Raw genomic sequence first — 17,767 nt, forward strand, 5'->3', positions numbered from 1 at the left:
AAATTGGAAAATGCGATCATTTATTTTTTTCATTTATGAAGTTTTTATTCTATAGAAGATGTGAAACAAGGCACTGGAGGTATAATGTCAAACAAAAGCAAGCATCTATTACCTTCCCTTAGGTAAATTAGAATCAAATAAAAAAATAGAGTTGGAGGACATTAGTTAAATCATTATGTTAAAAAAAGGTGGTAGTGAACATGAATAAAATAGTGTGGTTTGACAATGCAAGGGTTTCTGCAGTGGCTTCCCTAGGAGGTGATGAATGGGAGATGGCTAAGTGGAGTATGTATCATGCTTGGGCTGCCTTATCCAATGATGTTGTCAAAGGGAGCGCATGGCAAATAAGAGTGGATTAAAGGAAGCCAGTGTAGAGAGTGTGAAGGCTTCCTTGGACAGATACTGGCGATCAAGAGGAGTATGAAGTGAGAAGAATCTATGAAGGCAGAGCCAGATTATTTAGAATTTTTGAGGTTAAGGGTTTTAGTTTCCATCCTAAAAACAACAGGACTCCACTAAATGGATTTAAATAAAGGAGGGTGACATGCCCAGCTTTCATTTTGAAAGATGCCCCTTTGTAAGCAGTGCAGAAAATAAATCCAACTGAGCAAGAGCTGATATGGGGAGGCTAAATAGGACAAGAAGGTGGCACTAAGACAGTTAGAGAGAAATGGGTGGCTTTGAGAGATACTTCAGAGGTAAAGCCCAACAAAACTTCATAGTAGATTGCTATGGATTGTGAGGTTGAAGATGGGGTCAAGGAGGAATCCTATGATTCTGACTTGCGAAATGTATAGCTTCATTCACAAGACAGGAACCAGTGGAAGAAAAACAAGCTTGGAAAGAAAAGCTGTGGTGTGGTTTGGAAATGGGTTTAAGGCATTTCTTAGTTTTGAAGCCAGATGCCAAACAGAAAATTGGTATACATGTCAGAACTCAGAGAAGTGGTCAAGCAATAGGGAAATAACATTTATTCTCTGTATGTAAATGGTAATGCATGCTGTATATGTAAATTTGTTAGAAAGAGAGAATGAATATAAATGTATAGGGCATAAGAGGAGGTACAGGAGGGAGCCATAAGGATATGAAAAAGCAGCCATAAAGAAAATAGGTAAAGGAATTTGAGCTTTAAAGGGATATGGAAAAGGAACATGAAGAAATAAAGATGAACGAATATAGACCCAGAGACATAGAAGACTATCAAACCTCAGAGGGAAGGCAGGTGAAGGGTGGGGGGAGAGAACAACCAATGAACTCATATGTACATGGGCATAACCCATGGACACAGACAATAGGGTGGTGAAGGCTGAGATGGGGAGCGGTGTCAGGATGGGAGAAGTCAATGGGGGAAAGAAAGAAAGAAAGAAAGAAAGAAAGAAAGAAAGAAAGAAAGAAAGAAAGAAAGAAAGAAAGAAAGAAAGAAAGAAAGAAAGAAAGAAGAAAGAAAGAAAGAAAGAAAGAAAGACGGAAAGAAAGAAAGTAGGAATGGTCTGAGAATATAACTCCAGGAAGGAAAACAATTAAGGAAGGAAGAAAAGACCAAGTGTAGAATTCTACTGAGATAGCAAAGTAAAGCAAAGAGTAAAAATAGAGCATCCCATTTAGTGATAATAAGGTCAGTGGTAACGTTAGCAAGAGCTGTTTTGATGCTTGATAGGCTCTGAAGACAGATTATAGCGGGTTGAAGAAGATGGTGATGGATGAGGAAATGTGGACTGGTGTAGAATTTTTTGGAAAGATTTTCTATGAAGAGGGGAATAAGGCAGAGGAAGATATCAGGTAAGGAGAAAATTCTATGTTGTTTATTTTTGAAAGATGATAATCCAGTGTGTATAAAGCCTATAAAAATTACCTAAATTAGGAATCAGCAAACTAAGGCATGAGGCAAATCCAGCTTACTCATTTTTTGTAAATAAGGTTTACTGCAACACAGATGTACCCTTCCTTTATATATTTTCTACTAGAGGCCCGATGCATGAAATTCATGCAACGGGCTCGGCCCTCGCAGCCCCAACTTTGTCCAGAAGGTCGTTCGGCTGTCCGGTCTAATTAGCATATTACGCTTTTATTATTATAGATGCCTGCTTTCATGCTGCAATGGCAGATTTAGGTGGTTGTGAAAGAGATCCTATGTCCCATAAGTCTAAAATATTTACTACCTGGTCCTTTACAGAAATATCTTGCCAACCCCTGATCTAGATCACAGAAATAATTTTGATATATCAGAAAGCAAAATGCAATATAAGAATGAGAAGGTAAAATTAGTTAGAATGTCAAAGAATATTAGTGGAGGGATTCTTTCAGGTGTAGGTGATATTATACCTTAGGAAATAGAATATTGACATAATTCCCTATAAGTTGAAGGTAATTCTCCTCAAATTCTATTTAAAAAACAACAATAAATCTTAAAAGCTTTAGCAATTATGAACAAAAATAAATTGATGAAACTAAAATATAAAAAAAAACTAGAGGAATTTTATATATTTAAGGAATTTTAAGGAAAACGTGCATGTAATGATCTAATGATTTTATTATGGATTATAAAAGCAGGGTTCAAAGGAATGCACCTGCCTCACTTATTGTTTCTAGTGTAGTGTTCTATAGTAATTGAATGAACAAATATATAACTAGAGAAGATGTTTAAGAATAGTAATTATTACATAAAATAAGTCTTTATATTTTCAACATTTTCAAGAAAATGGGTATTCTAAAAAACTATCCTTTAACAATCTGATTCAAAGACACAAAAAGGAAAAAAATCTGGATAAAATTCATAATGTTTCTCAGTATTATTTCCAAAAAAGGTACTACAAAATAGTAGATATTTTTAAATTTCAAGGAAAATAAAATGACCATATTTTAACTATTTTTGTTAGAAAAAAGATAAATTATTAAATATAACTACTGATAAAAAGGACATACAATTGAACCACCTTATTAAGAGATTTTAAAATTGTAAACAAAACAAACTCAATGACAGCTGTTCTAAGAAAGACTGTTATGAAAAGAACTACAATAATGCAAATAGCATGTAACATTAGGAAATAAAAATATCTAATTTATACTTTCAATTACTAAAACCTGCAAGCTTATTTTCCATTGTCAGAATTTGATCATTCTTGTGATTGATTCTGTGACAGCTCTTAAAGAGCTCTCCTATTTCTGTGTGTGAAGCTAAGGTTTACCTTGGAAATTTTGCAAGTTATATATGAGGAAAAAATAAAATATATTTGGAAAAAACACACTAAAAAGTGGGGAAAAAGACATGCCTTGCAAAAAGAGAATAACAACATGCCAAAAAGAGATTTTTTAGTAAAACTTCTAGTTCACCCTGATGTTTATTTTATAAATAAAACTATAGGTAAGATAAATGTTATCAATTTTTACCTAAAATAAAATATTTTATTCATTATTGTAAATACAGCAATAAGTCCCATGTTAACACCTACTAATAATATAGATACAGAATACATTTTTGATAACCTAGTGAATGAATAAATAAAATGACAAGATGGATAAAATCACAGGAGGCAGTTTGTTAAAATTAGAGAAAAATGTGTTCTTAATCACCAAAATTATTTAATATTTTTCTAGAAGATTTAATCAATAAAATGTAGAAATTAAGTAAAAAAGGAACGATTAGAAAGTTAACACATTTCCTACTTTACAAAATTATTTTTAACTAGAAATTTCCAAAAATTAGCTTAATATATATTGAATTGATTTGGTGAAAACATTGATAATAATTATATAAACATATATACACATATATGTTCTTATATATGTATTAGAATTTTAAAATAAAGCAAATCAACTCATCTGTATTGGGGTTAAAGAAATGGGTAATATAAATGAAGCTTTATGCAATTTTTATAACATAACATCCATACCATTCCTTTTAATGACTGTAGAAATTTAATTATTTCCTTTCAGATTCATTGAACCACATAATCTCAGTCAAAATAAATTGTGTATGTATATGTTCAGAAACAAAAAGAAAGAGGAAAACATGTAGAATTTTATTATAAATACTAATAGCAAAGAATGACTGAGGTCATTGTTTTAAATATATGACATTTAGTAGAAATAACAGATTTATAAAAATTTAAATGTTAAAAACTTTAATAGTGTAAAAATATAATACTGATACAAGAATAGAGGGAATTATGGGAAGAATACAGAATTCACAAAAATGATATGGATATATAAAAATTACATTAATATTAGGTGAAACACACTAAAATTGTGTTTTAGTAAGAAAAAACAAATTGGTCTATGTTTCACATGATATACTGAAGAATATTTTAGGTAGCTTAAAGAATTAAATATAAAAATAAGCCTACAGAGGAAATGATCAAAATTCAGTGAGTGTTTACTTACACACTGAATGGGAAAAGCCTTTTTTAAAAAAAGCTATTAATGAAAACTAGTTTATTGTAGACTCATGGACTTAATATACCATATTTGAAAGTAAGAAATTCGATAATATAACACATACAGAAAAAATCTATTGCATTAAATCTGAAAATATAAATATTAAACATTAAATATATAATGTGTCTACTTCTTAAATTTAAAAAGAGTAAATAACATTGGTGTACAGATGGGGAAATGATGACTCTTGTACAATGCATGTTGTAATGCAAATATATTTTTGAGAGTTACTTGTTAACATGAGTTAAGTTTAAAGCTTTCATTCTTTTAACTATGAATTTTCTCTTCCAGTAATCTATCTAGATGAGGAGGTAATTAAGAAATATTTATAACAGTGAAACAAAGCATCATCAATGTCTAACAAAAGGGAGGCATAAGTAAAACATGACACATCTTAAAGATGTAATTTCAAAAGATAATATTTAAAAAGTGATTGTAATCATCTCAAAATTTGAACTTCAAAGTTATAGTATATAAATATATGTATACTGTTTTCAATGTCCAGTTATTTTTATCAATATCCATATAGACATACATATGCATATGACAGAAGAAAATATAGCAGATTTTAAACGATTTCCATTACTGCAGAATGGAAATATTTTATCATTATTTTATTTATTTTTATAAATAACCTCATGCTTTCAACATTTTCTTTAGAAGTATTCATTTATAATTAGAAAGTAAAATGTCAGGTTGACCCATAAAATTATACTTGTTCATAGTTCAAAATAATATGTATCTAACTATTTAGCATTAATAGAATAGAAATAGTCTGACAAAATCAATAAAAGAATTTTCAGTAAGAAATGCAATGAGAGAGAATGGATGCTGTTGTCCTCACCAATCTTCATGTTTTGAGTGGAGAATTGTACACACATTCCCGAGGTTAGCCCAAAGTTAAAGGGCCAAAGGGTTGAAAGAGTAATTTAAAATTCTCTTTTTCTCCAGTCCTTTGAGAAGACAGACCATGAGTAGATAGAGAGCCAAATGGAATTACGATTTGCAAAAGGTTAAAAATTTACATTTACATTTTACATATTTTATCTTTCAAGTTTCATGATTAGAGTCTAAGAAATGATTCCCCAATTTTAAAAAAACCTGATTAGAATACTATAGACCATGTCTCAAGATGTAAACCTGGTTGATAACCTTGCAACCGGAGAGGGGAAAGAGACTGAGAAAGGCGATATCAGGATTAATGTCTCTGCTATCACTCTTTACCACAGGTCAGAAATTACAGTGGGACCAGCTACCACTTTACCGGCATCCCTAAATGCAAAGGGAAAAAGAGATCCCTGGGTGTCATGGTCCTAGTGCCAGCACTTCATTGCCAAAGGCAAGATAGGCATGGTTCTCATAAGCGACAACACTATCAAAATAGTAATACAAACAGTTCAATTCAAAAGCCACATATGATGTTGTCTATTTAATCGCAGTGTCCTTAGATAAAAAGTACAAATAGTGGGGTGCAGGACAGGGGAAGAGGGGGGTCAATGTGAGAAAAAGGGGACACCTGCAATACTTTCAACAATAAAGATAATTTTTTAAAAGTTCTTGAGGAGCCCTAACCAGTTTGGCTCAGTGGATAGAGTGTCGGCCTGCGGACTCAGGGGTCCCAGGTTCGATTCCGGCCAAGGGCATGTACCTTGGTTGCAGGCACATCCCCAGTAGGGGGTGTGCAGGAGGCAGCTGATCGATGTTTCTCTCATCGATGTTTCTAACTCTCTATCCCTCTCCCTTCATATCTGTAAAAATCAATAAAATATATTTTTTAAAAAGTACTTGAGGAAAAAAACAAGTATGTGATCAATCTACTAAATTCTTGTCTATATATATTGAATCATCATAAGCAGTTCCCAGACTTGAGGCAGTTTACAGATCCAGAGCCTTCTGAATGAATGGCAGGTCAGATCGCCTTGAGGAAAGACCCTACTGAACTATCAAACACATAAACGTCTATGTCTATCCCTGGCCTTCCCCATAAGCACATACAGCTATTTACCAAGCTGACTGTGCTTTGCAGAAAGTAGAGTGATCTTTGGAGGATGGCTGGAACCTGCCTCTAAAGTGACTAATTCCTGGAGATGCAAAAATGTCGCTGTGGTCCCCTAGTCAGAGTGGGGTCTCGCAGCCACTAATGGACTTTTAGTTCAGGTCCATTTCACAGTGGGTTCAGTGGGCCCAGAAACCCATCCTGTGGTTATTTCCCTAGTTCCAAAATGCATAATTGGAGGAGACATATTCAACAACTGGCAGAATCCAAACTTTACTTTTGTCTTTCCAAACAAAGAACACAATGTGTAGTCTTCTCTAGCAGAGTTGCCTTTTTTCTTTTGTCTGTAAGGCTTTTTTTTTTAACTTAAGGACATGTACCCAGTGGTACCTTCTATTACATAGCACACAATAGTAACAAGACATATTCTATGGGGATATTTAAAAAGAAATGCATTTCAAATTAAAATATATTACAGGCATTGGGACAAAAATAGCACTTGTATAATATACTCATGCAAAAAATAAGAGTTCAGATTATATTTAAGCAAATATACATTCTAGAGAAATAGTCTTCTTAAAATCACATATTAACTTCTTATTTAAGAATACCCTGTATATTGTTTAAAAATTCCCACTTGTCATGAATAAACACTTTGGGGAAATTAAAACTGCCTCCACTTGTTAAGAAAATGAACCTAAGGACTCTAAACATAATCAGATTGGAAATTTATAAGTTCTTTCTGTAAGCTAATTCCTCTTTAGAGTTAATACCAATAAAAGAATTGTAAATGCTGCTTCTTTAAAATGTGAATAATATGCTCAGCCAATGGAGTATTTTACAATCCTGGGGTATTACTGAAATATTTACAGCTCAGACAAGGGACTGAAAGGTCAGGTTTATTATTCATTTTAGTAAAAATGTAACCACAACACTTGTTTCTACATCAGGGAGTATTATAACCATCATTATAATAATAATAATAACAATGAAAATAATACAGCCACATTGTATTTTGCATTTTTCAGTAGACAGTAGGGCTTGTGACTAATAATCATTTATATTTACACTGAAGCTTTTTTTTTTTTGAAGGAGTTCAGAGTGGTTTTTGAATAGTAGCTCATTACTCATTTCAACAAGTTATTTAGAAAGTTCTTATCCCAGTTCAATAGATGGAAAATTATATCACAGAAAGGTCAGATTTATATTTACTTGTCCAATATTACAGAAGTAAAGTGAGTCAGTTTCAAATCTCTGAGACCTCTTTTTCACCCCTTGATCTAACCACTGGACCAATGCAATTTTGGTCCATGCTGTGGTTTGACCATCAACCTAAAAGCATTTTAAGGCTGACCTCTTTGCTATTACTTTTCCAGACCTATAAGCACAGAAGAAAATAACAATTTTTCATTTGTGGAGACCACACTGAAAAAGACTCAGGCATAATTAATTTCTTTTTTAAAATCTTATTTGAAACACTTAACCATAGTTGATGTCAACTAAAATTTATAAATATCAAATACTTAATAGTGAAATGCATCATGATCAAATTTATGCTAAAACAAGCAAGCAATGTTTTCAGGACTTTATTTGAACATAAATGTATTTGATAGGACTTAGTTAAAAGAAACCAAAAAATCAACTTTCAAAAGTTCCCATCACCACAAATAATTAGATATGTAGGAAAAAATTAAAGAACCAATGTTTCAGGAAAGTGACTTGAAAGAGGGAGGAATTGAAAAAGTAAACATAGAATTTATACCAAGGAATGTTGCTTGTTTTTTGTTGTTGTTGTTGTTTGTTTGTTTAAACAGTTTTAAATAAATAAATTGTTTAAACAGTTTTAAATAAATTGAAATAAAATATAATTCTAATGCTTTATCTGACAATGCTTGATTTTAAAAGAAGACAGCAAAACAACAATTGTTATTCTTTAAAACTGAAAATATACAGTGAATATAAATTATACATTAACGTTCCAAAATAAAACAATTTCACTTTCCCTCTTTGTCTATATCATTTGGCTATTTCAAATTTAGTGTTATATTGTCTTGCTATAAATTTAAAAATAACCCCAAAATGGAATTAATTCACAACTATATTCCCATTTGAAAGTATAGATTTGCTTACAGAGACCTTAAGAGTGAATTTTCTTAAACAAACCCATTTATATTTATTTTTCTCTTGTCTGCATCAAATACTCAAACATACTATAAAAATCAATATACATTTTAATTTTTAAATTCAATGAGATTTGAAGATTCCAACCCTTAAAACATTAATTAAAATTGTAAATTTGTGTAGAAAATTTTGTTTTGCTATTATATTTACTTTGTTTACCTTAAAATTTTCTCTTAAACCAAAGTGATAAAAATGTTTACTGCACCTTACTTTCTTCTACTACAAAATTTTATATTTAAAAAAAAGAATAAAAAATGAACCTTCTTGCTAGGTTTAATGATTACAACTTTACCTCTAACTCTGAGTCTGAAAATTCAGTACATACACAAAAAATTGAAGTAAGGGGGAGACGATAACCTTCCAAGATATGGTGATGTAGATGTCTGAAAATTCAGAAAGCAATCACAATAAATGGAGGTAATGACAGAATAAACAAACTTATTTTGATTTCTTTAGATACTTTAAGGTCTCCCCCAAATATTTACTTTTGAGGTAATTCATGTGAACTGAACAAGTTAGAAAAGAACAGGGCTTATTCAAAAGTATAATATATATTACTCTACTGTGTGCAATATATGCTTCAGTTTTTTAGAAATATTTATGGGGAATATATGGATGTTTAATTTTACATAATTATTTAAATGCAATTATATTTCAGTTACTTTGATGTTTATATTTAAAAATACCATTTATATAATATTAAAATATAAAGATATCTCATTTACACGTACAAACGATAATGTCAAATTTTATCATAATCTTATTTAGTTATACATGTGTTTATTGTTTATCTGATATCCAGGCCTCAGCTTTTGCTCAATGTTTTCCTTTTAGTCAAGCTTATTCATATTTTTTGAAAGATTTTTTTCTGATTTTTTAAAAATTGTCACCGTTACTTTAATATTTCATTAACATGTATCAGCTTTGTTATCATTTCATTCCCAAACTTTGTATTTATGGGTATTATATAATATGTAAGATTTGACTTAAAGTTTAACTTCTGTCTTTTAAAGGACTTATCCCCACATTTGTTTAGACCTTAATTGATCTTGACAGTGAAAGCATTATTTTTTAAACCATTTAGCAGGACTATAAATCATAGCCTTGGCACATATCAAGCAGTTTCAAGGATATTAAAGCAGCTTATTTAAAAGTCAGTGATTTTGGTATCATAGAAAATACTGTTTTGTGGGGGGTTTTTTGCAACCTGTCTTATCTTACAGTTAAAATTTCTGTACTATGAGTGCATGAGAAAAATACCCTCATAATTCTTTTTCATTTTAAGAATATGGAGATTTTATTAAACTGACCAATGAATTCTAGTTCTTTGGGTACTATAAAAGGCAATTTGAATTTTTAAAACATATTCAACTTAACTTTCATGTTGTTGGGTTTTTTTTTCTGATCCAAAGGCATACTCATTTTCAAAACTCCCAGTATCTAGTGATATACAGGTTGCCACTGTTTCATTTTGTTTTAGTGATTCATGAAACTCTAGAGACACGAAAACTCTGATGAGTCACTATCCCCAATGATATTACCGAACAACTTCCAAAGCATAAAGTTATCTATAAATGTAGTTACTGCGAATGAGGATGACTAGATTCTATTGAATATAGAAAAGTCTCCAGAAGAAAAATCCAGGAATGATGTGAATATTACTGGGGTGTTTCAAAAGCTATATATTCCTAAGGCATCTCAACTTGGGATCCTAGAGAGTAACCAATTATTATAACCTTGTCTATGATTTGTGAATTTGAGCTAATTTTAGGGAAAGAAATTGAACCCTTTATCGTCACTTTAAATTGTTCCTAAATTGGCAATGTCAGGCCTTTTTGACAGCTGTCACTCTGAAAACGCTATTCACAAGTGACTTTAATTGGATCAAATTCAGACTATAGATTTTTAAAAAAGAAGTAATACTTTAAATGCTGTCAAAACAACTAGTTACTTGGAAAAATTTAAAAGATATTTTTAAATGTGTGGGTTTGTCTCTGCATGTGTGCATATGTGTTCACACATGGGTGTGTGAAAAGTACTTGTCCCTGAAGCAGGCCATTTTTTTTAACTCAAGTTCTTTCTTTTCTCTTTGACAATGACTATAAATAGTTCAGTTTCTCGAGCATCTCCCATCTTGCGCTTGTAGTCCTGGGATTGGTCAGAGAAGTTTTACAAAGTTTACTGATCTGAGAAATGTTTTGATTTGAGCTATACTGTGCTAGTTGAATAGACTCGATTCAGTGATGGGTCACAGAAAAATGAAGGAACCAGTCCAAAGTCACACCAAATATGACCATGTGTAGTTTAAATCCTGTTTGTTTGTTTTTTACAGAAAGAATAGTAGACTATCTAGACATAAGATACTTCTAATTTTAGAGAGGATTAAATATACATCTTCAGAAGTATGTTCCTGACTAACAAATTCTGGTAATTTAAAACTGTTTTGTTTGTTTTTTAACTAATATGTCAATTCTTCAAAATGGACAAAAATTGTAATAGAAATATATTTATGTTGTCTCTATCCCCTCCTCTTTCCCTCCCTCTCTCTGAAAACATACAAACACACATAGATATATACACACATAAATATACAAAGTATAATTTCAATTATAACATTTTAACATAATACAACAGTAGACAGCCACCAAAATAAAGTCTATTTTCTATAACTTTATATTGGAAATGTGTAAATTTAACTCAATGATACTGATTCTGCTTCACTTAGAATCCTCTTTGAACATATTATGCTTTTTAGTTCTTCGAAATTCATTCAGTATACTTCAAAATGTCAACTTCTAAAGTGTAGAAAGATGTTAATAACTTCCTTAGGTCAATAGTTTGAACCAGACCCAATACAGTCAATAAATATAAACTCTTAGTAATGGTCTATACAACCCACTGCATAGCAGTGAAAGGAAGAATAAAAGCCCCTAATAACAACCAATATATTTATAGTTTACTCGACTCTGAAGAATATAACCAAAATATCAAGTATTTAGAAAATATATAACTAATGTCACCTATACTCCCATTTGCCTAATGGCAGTACTTTTAGCACTATGGGATCATTAAACTTTATATTTCAATAACTTAACTCTTAAAAATCTTGGATGGAGGATTTCATTCATTTTTACCAATTTCTTCTTTTTTTAATTCAAAATATAAACTTGAAATGTTTTCTCTTGTACTATATTCCCAATGACTAATTTTATAAAGGACCTTGCTATTTCCAGTTGATAAACACATCCTAGAAGAACCAGGTATTCAAAACTGTGTTCTATATCACCTCTACGTAAAATTTTGGTACACAAGATGAAGTGACTTCACGATCCTATATATTTTGTAATGAGATAAAGCTATGCAAAAGTTCACAAGCTATCTTCAAAGTATGCATTGGAAATTTCCTCTTTTAATGACACCTTACAAAGTTTTAGGCAAAGCTGTGTCCTTTTGGCTTTAAGTTGTCTTTTCTGATAACATATTGAGGACAAATTAAATGATTCAATTCAACCACGCACACTGATCCACTCCAAGTATGATGATTGAGAAGTATGTATCTGTCAGAGTTGTGCCATATATCATATTAATTATTCATAACTATCTACTCTATTCTTCTTTTATAGATATAAGATATTTTTACTGCCTAACTTATTATAATATTCTCCTTCAATTTATGAGCAGAGAATGTGCACATGGACTTGTCAAAATTAAATTTTGTAAAAAATAGAGCCCAACTTACTTCTTTGTAAACTGCATGCTATATTTGTGTGGTGGCTCACAGACATCATTCTTATCATAAATATCAATATTTTTATTTTCTTCTTAAAAGAAATATACAAAATGAATATTTTCACTATTTAGATAACTAAATATGACATTCGCGTAGAAGTGGAATTTTCAATTTAATGAAACTTTTTTCAAGGCACTATCTTAGAAAATTAGCATTTGGTGCTAAGTGTTCTAGTTAAATATTTATGGCTTTGTTGGGTACAGTTTAACATTTTCAATTTTAAAAAAAGCTACCTCAAAAAATTATAAATATATTATGATTCTCTATTGATATGTAAGCTTTATGAACAACACCACAATTACATTTAGCATACCTCTATTGTCTTAAAAAATCATTATCTTGGGCAGGTCATTCCTCTTGCTTGGGTTCATATTGCAGAGAAGTTTTCTTAACAGGAGAAATTTTACTCCAGGGTGACCAAGAAGTGAGAGAAAATTATGGTTTTCATAAAAATTTCTAAAAATTTGCTTTCCCTCATTTGTTATATCCACCTATCACTATAACCTGTCAGAAAGGGATAGTGGTGGCTGCAAGGTTAGTTTTTGCATGCTTATGTTTCAAAACAATTTAGTAGTCATTTAAATGTGGCTTGATTGGACCACTTATAATGGAAAGGGAGTTATGGTCTTAAATGTATAGTCTACTACTTTTTACTTTTTAGGGCACGTAGAGTTTGGTCTACTTCAGTAGGGCTGCCATATTAACACAACAAATTCTTATAACATTTAACTAAAGTCTTCGTTACTTATTGCCTTAACACCATGTACATCCCCAACAATGCCACTGCAATTTCATAATCATAAACTCCAATCTACATAGAATATATAGTATCAAACTGTGTTTTTAAACACTCATGCTTTCACAGGATAAAATGAGTTTTTGTCTTTTTCCGATTATGATACCTAGGGTCTTTGAAAAAATAATCTGGAAAAGTTTTGGATCCATTGTTCTTGATCCAAGTTTTTTAAGAATCTCACCATTCTATTACAAAAGTCAAGAGAAAATGAATAAATGGAAATGGATTTTCCTTCCTTTTTATACTACTAGCCTTTACATGGATCTCAAATTATAAGAAAACTCTAGATTAAAGCAGGGTGAACTTGTTTTACTAATATACACATATAAGTGTCAGACTGTAATAAAGACATCTTTATATAGACTTTTATATAAAATCTTTTATTCTCTTTAATGTTTAAGGGCAATTGCATATACAGGTTTTTTTGGGAAATTTATTATCCGGGGTTACTTTTCTCACTTTCAGTCATGGACTAAATAAGAGAAAATGAACTCTGTGAAGAATAGCTCAATACTGCAAATTATACTGAGTTGGAGATTATTTCAAACTCAGTATATGTCTGAAAAACATTTGCATTAGCATCTACATTTAGGCTATGGAAAGATTTGGGTATACATTATCAAAGAACAAATTATATTTTAACTGTTATAACTAGTATTAAAAAGAGCAAAGTCTTTAAATACTCATTAAAACTTTGTTTTGAAAATGTAATCATCTAAAATTGGATGTTAAGACCACTAGTGCCAGAACTTAACCTCTCTTCACTCTTATATTCCAGCAACAAGGCCCTGGCAGTTACAGTCTTTGCACTTTTTGATCAATTTTACCAAGAAAAGAATAATTTGTATCCAGTATTACTTACTAACAAGTTGAAACCTGTGGCTATTTTTCTATTCATAAACATGTTCCTATAAGTGATCTTTAAAATAAATAATCAGAAACTGAGTGCAAACTTTGTCTCATGAAAATGAAAAGAGTATAACATGAAATGCCTTCATTTGAGGCAAATGTCACAGAAAGGCTAGTACCCAGAACTCAAATCTCTCTCTTTTTATTTATATACATTGGCATCACGTAGTTTTGGATAAGTTTAACAAGAATACACATCATTTCTTTTTGGGGATGACAGCAACACACAAACACCCCTGTCTTGCCTGTCATTATGTTACTGCTAAATCATCCACAACATCATGACCTGATTTTATTTTCTGGGGATGTAGCCCAAAAATGAAACTTAAGTTTCATTCTGATTACATACAAATAGCCAGCACTTAAGAAAACCCTTGAAAAGTGATCTATGTCTGATAATTAAAAAACAAACAAAACAAAAAAAGAAGGGGGAGAAGGAAGGAAGGAAGGAAGGAAGGAAGGAAGGAAGGAAGGAAGGAAGGAAGGAAGGAAGGGAGGAAGGGAGGAAGGGAGGAAGGAAGGAAGGAAGAAGGAAGGAAGGAAGGGAGGAAGACATATTTAAAAGCCTCATACAATTACACGGTAGGCCTCTGACATTCTCTATGCTGGTATAATAACTAAATGGCAAGTAACACAAAACAGTTATCCTTGTGAGATCCCTGTTGCATGCTTTAATTAAAACTAAAAATTTACAACAAAATCAACCCTTGGATAAATTGCTCTTTGGTTTAAATCTTCGTTACCTCCTGGAATTTTGGTAAAATCACTGTGTTTTTAAATTAAGCTGGCCTCTCCTTCTCTACTCCATTATAAAAGTCAAACAAGAACCAGACAGAAATCTTAGAATAGTTTTGTTTGTGTGTATGTGTGTGTTAAGTCCAACCCCTGTATACAAACTGGTAAAAAAAAAAAAATAGATGTTGTAACATAGTACTTTATTCCAACTTAATCTCATCCTTGAATGAACTTCCTTCAAATTTCAACCATTAAAAAAAATAAAATAAAATAAAAGCAGTCAATTTCCTGGTGGTCGTCATGTAAGCAAGTAACCTTTCACACTGAGCAAAACCCAAAAGCCACAGGGTCATTAATCTTTTCTAGTGATTAGAGACACCTCTAAGCGCTTCAAACATTTACCTCTCCTTTCCCGCAGTAGAAATGCTTTTAGGAGGATCATGGTTCATACCTCGCATTCCCTGGAGCCAGAGATGGTATATGTGCAGGGCCCAGATCCATTAACGGATATATCCATGGTCTCAGAGTTTGTAGGCTTGTAGTCCACGTAATACTCCTGTAACGGGGAATTCATTTGTCTTTCAGACTCCCTGGTCTTTTTCCGCCGCCTCTTCATGAGAGAGTGCTGCTGGAGCTGTTTCATGCTGGCGGGGTAGCGTTTCCAGGACACGTAGATAACCAGGAGGATCATGGCCACCGAGAGGAACAGGGCCACGCTCCCGGCAATGATTTTGTGAAACGAAACGTGCTCATATTCTTGTTCTGCGCCGGGGATCTGAAAGCCCGGGGAGGCGCTGGGTGCTTCCAGGGTGGGCTGGACGGGGTCAGATTGGGAGACTGTCGGTTTGGGAATAATCAGAGGCTTCTGGGGAGTTTGGGGCACCAGGTGGGCTTTTTCTGTGTTGACCACCGGGACTTCAGAGCAGATGTTATAGGTTTCCACGGCGTCGCTCACCTTTTCACCCTGGATATGCTTAGGTCCCGCACATATCATGGTGCTTTCCTTATTCCCTTTGAAATTCTTCAGCCAGTAAAATAGAGGGCAGATACTCCGACTGCATTCCCACATATTTCCAGACAGAGTGATGGATATTAATGATATCCACGCGTTGACAGTTTCCTGGGAGATGTTGGTGAGCTTGTTGGAATCCAGATTCAATTTCTGCAGATTGGGCAGGCATTTAAATGTGCCCGGCTCGATTCCTTGGATGTCATTCCCTGATAAATCCAAGTTGTGCAAGGAACTCCAAGTCCATGTCAAGCCTTGGCTGATGGAGCGAATCCTGTTCCATTGTAAGTAAATGGAGCGGAGGTTGAAGAGACGCGGGAAATGAGCAAAATTGATCTTTGAAAACTGATTGTGCTCCAGGTGGAGTTCCTTTAACTTCAGGAGGCCAGCAAAAGCATTGCGGGACAAGCTGCGGAGACGATTGTAACCCAAATCCAGGAAGTCGAGGTTTCGACAGTCTTGAAAAACTCGTATTGGCACAGTCTTGAGTGAGTTGGATCTCAAGTGCAAAATGATGAGTTTCCGGAGGCCTTTGAATTGTTCCGATTGCAAAGTCTGAAGCTTATTGTAGGAGAGGTCCAGATTGCGGAGATTAGGAACCGGGTGAAAGGTTTTATTGTGCAGATAGGTAATTTTGTTGGAGCTTAGAATTAATTCTTTCAGTCTACGGATGCCTTGAAATGCATCTTCATCCACCGAGCTAATGTAATTATGGTCAAGATAAAGCCATATAAGCTGGTTAAGGCCAGCAAACTGATTGGATTTGAGTTTCTGAATGCTGTTGAACCTTAATGATAAGCCTTGCGATCCTCCAGAAATGTTCTCTGGGATATCTGCGAAAGCATGAGACTCACAGTACACAATTTTGCCATCACATCTGCAGTTCTTTGGGCAAGCTCTCTGAGCCCCCGTGAACATAACAAGCAGCAGTGTGGAAAGTAGCGCTAGCACCACGCGCATGCCTCGCAGCTGCGTCATTAAACGGAAACCTACAATGTTAAAAAGAAGACAAATGCACATTGTAAAGCTATTCATATAAAGCATCCCCAGCTTACCAAGATCAAGGGCAGTGACGGGACAGTTGATTTCAGAACCAGGCATTTAACATTGAAAGCTTTCTTGTCTCCAGGGCTGCATGTTCCCTATCAGGTTTCATTCGTTCTTCCTTGATTTTTAAATCACCACAGGGCTGTAGAACCGAGAACAGCTTTCTTTCCCGAGTTTCAGGAGTTCATGCAGACATCAGCAGGGAAAAGCCCTGAGCCTGGCTTATCGCTGAATGCCAACATTTTAATAACAGTAAGTATTTGGCAAGTCAGTGTTGAATACCAATACCAAACGCAGGAGCACCAAGTCTTCTGGAAATGGGGGAAAAAAATACAATGTGGCTTCCTAAAGCCCCATGCTTGTACATCTTTCCTAGTTGAGCACGCAGGCTGTGATTTGGCAAAGGAGCTTCAGTCATATGTCAAGGTAATCCAAGTCTGTCCTGCCTGAAATTGTATCATTATTGCATAATAGAAAAACAATGTTTGAGCTCTGAGAAAATGGCATTGGGACCAGCGCGGGCAGCCAATGAAGCCTGGTACGAAGACTAATTAGTCAAGATCCTCAACATTAGGAAGAGCTGCCTGCCTTAGCTCTCCTGCCCAGTGATCTGCACAGCTCAGGACCCTGACTGTTGATAACACAAAACACTCCAAAGTTCAGATCCTCGGGTTCTCATTAAAATATCTGCATAAGGTGAAACATAACTCGCGCAGTGTTCGTTTTACTCTTACGTTTAACATAGTTGCTTTTGCAAATGTGAGGTATAAACAAGTAGAGAAACGCAAGCTACCATCCCCCTCCCCCCTATCCCAACCTGCTCAAACGTCTCGCGGACTTTTTTTTTTTCTCCCCTACCTCCATTAACTT

General features: G+C 33.5%; 1 protein-coding gene across 1 annotated transcript in view; it reads right to left on the reverse strand.

Annotated features, from left to right (window-relative positions):
• LRRTM4 (leucine rich repeat transmembrane neuronal 4) overlaps window positions 1–16,870 on the reverse strand; it is a 661,549-nt gene extending 644,679 nt beyond the window's left edge. The window contains exon 1 of the mRNA XM_023763225.1: window positions 15,293–16,870. Coding sequence (XP_023618993.1) covers window positions 15,293–16,870 — 1,578 coding nt within the window. The remainder of the gene's footprint in view (window positions 1–15,292) is intronic.
• Window positions 16,871–17,767: the final 897 nt, after the last annotated feature.

This window comes from Myotis lucifugus, unplaced genomic scaffold (assembly GCF_000147115.1).
Source record: "Myotis lucifugus unplaced genomic scaffold, Myoluc2.0 scaffold_277, whole genome shotgun sequence".
NCBI lineage: Eukaryota > Metazoa > Chordata > Mammalia > Chiroptera > Vespertilionidae > Myotis > Myotis lucifugus.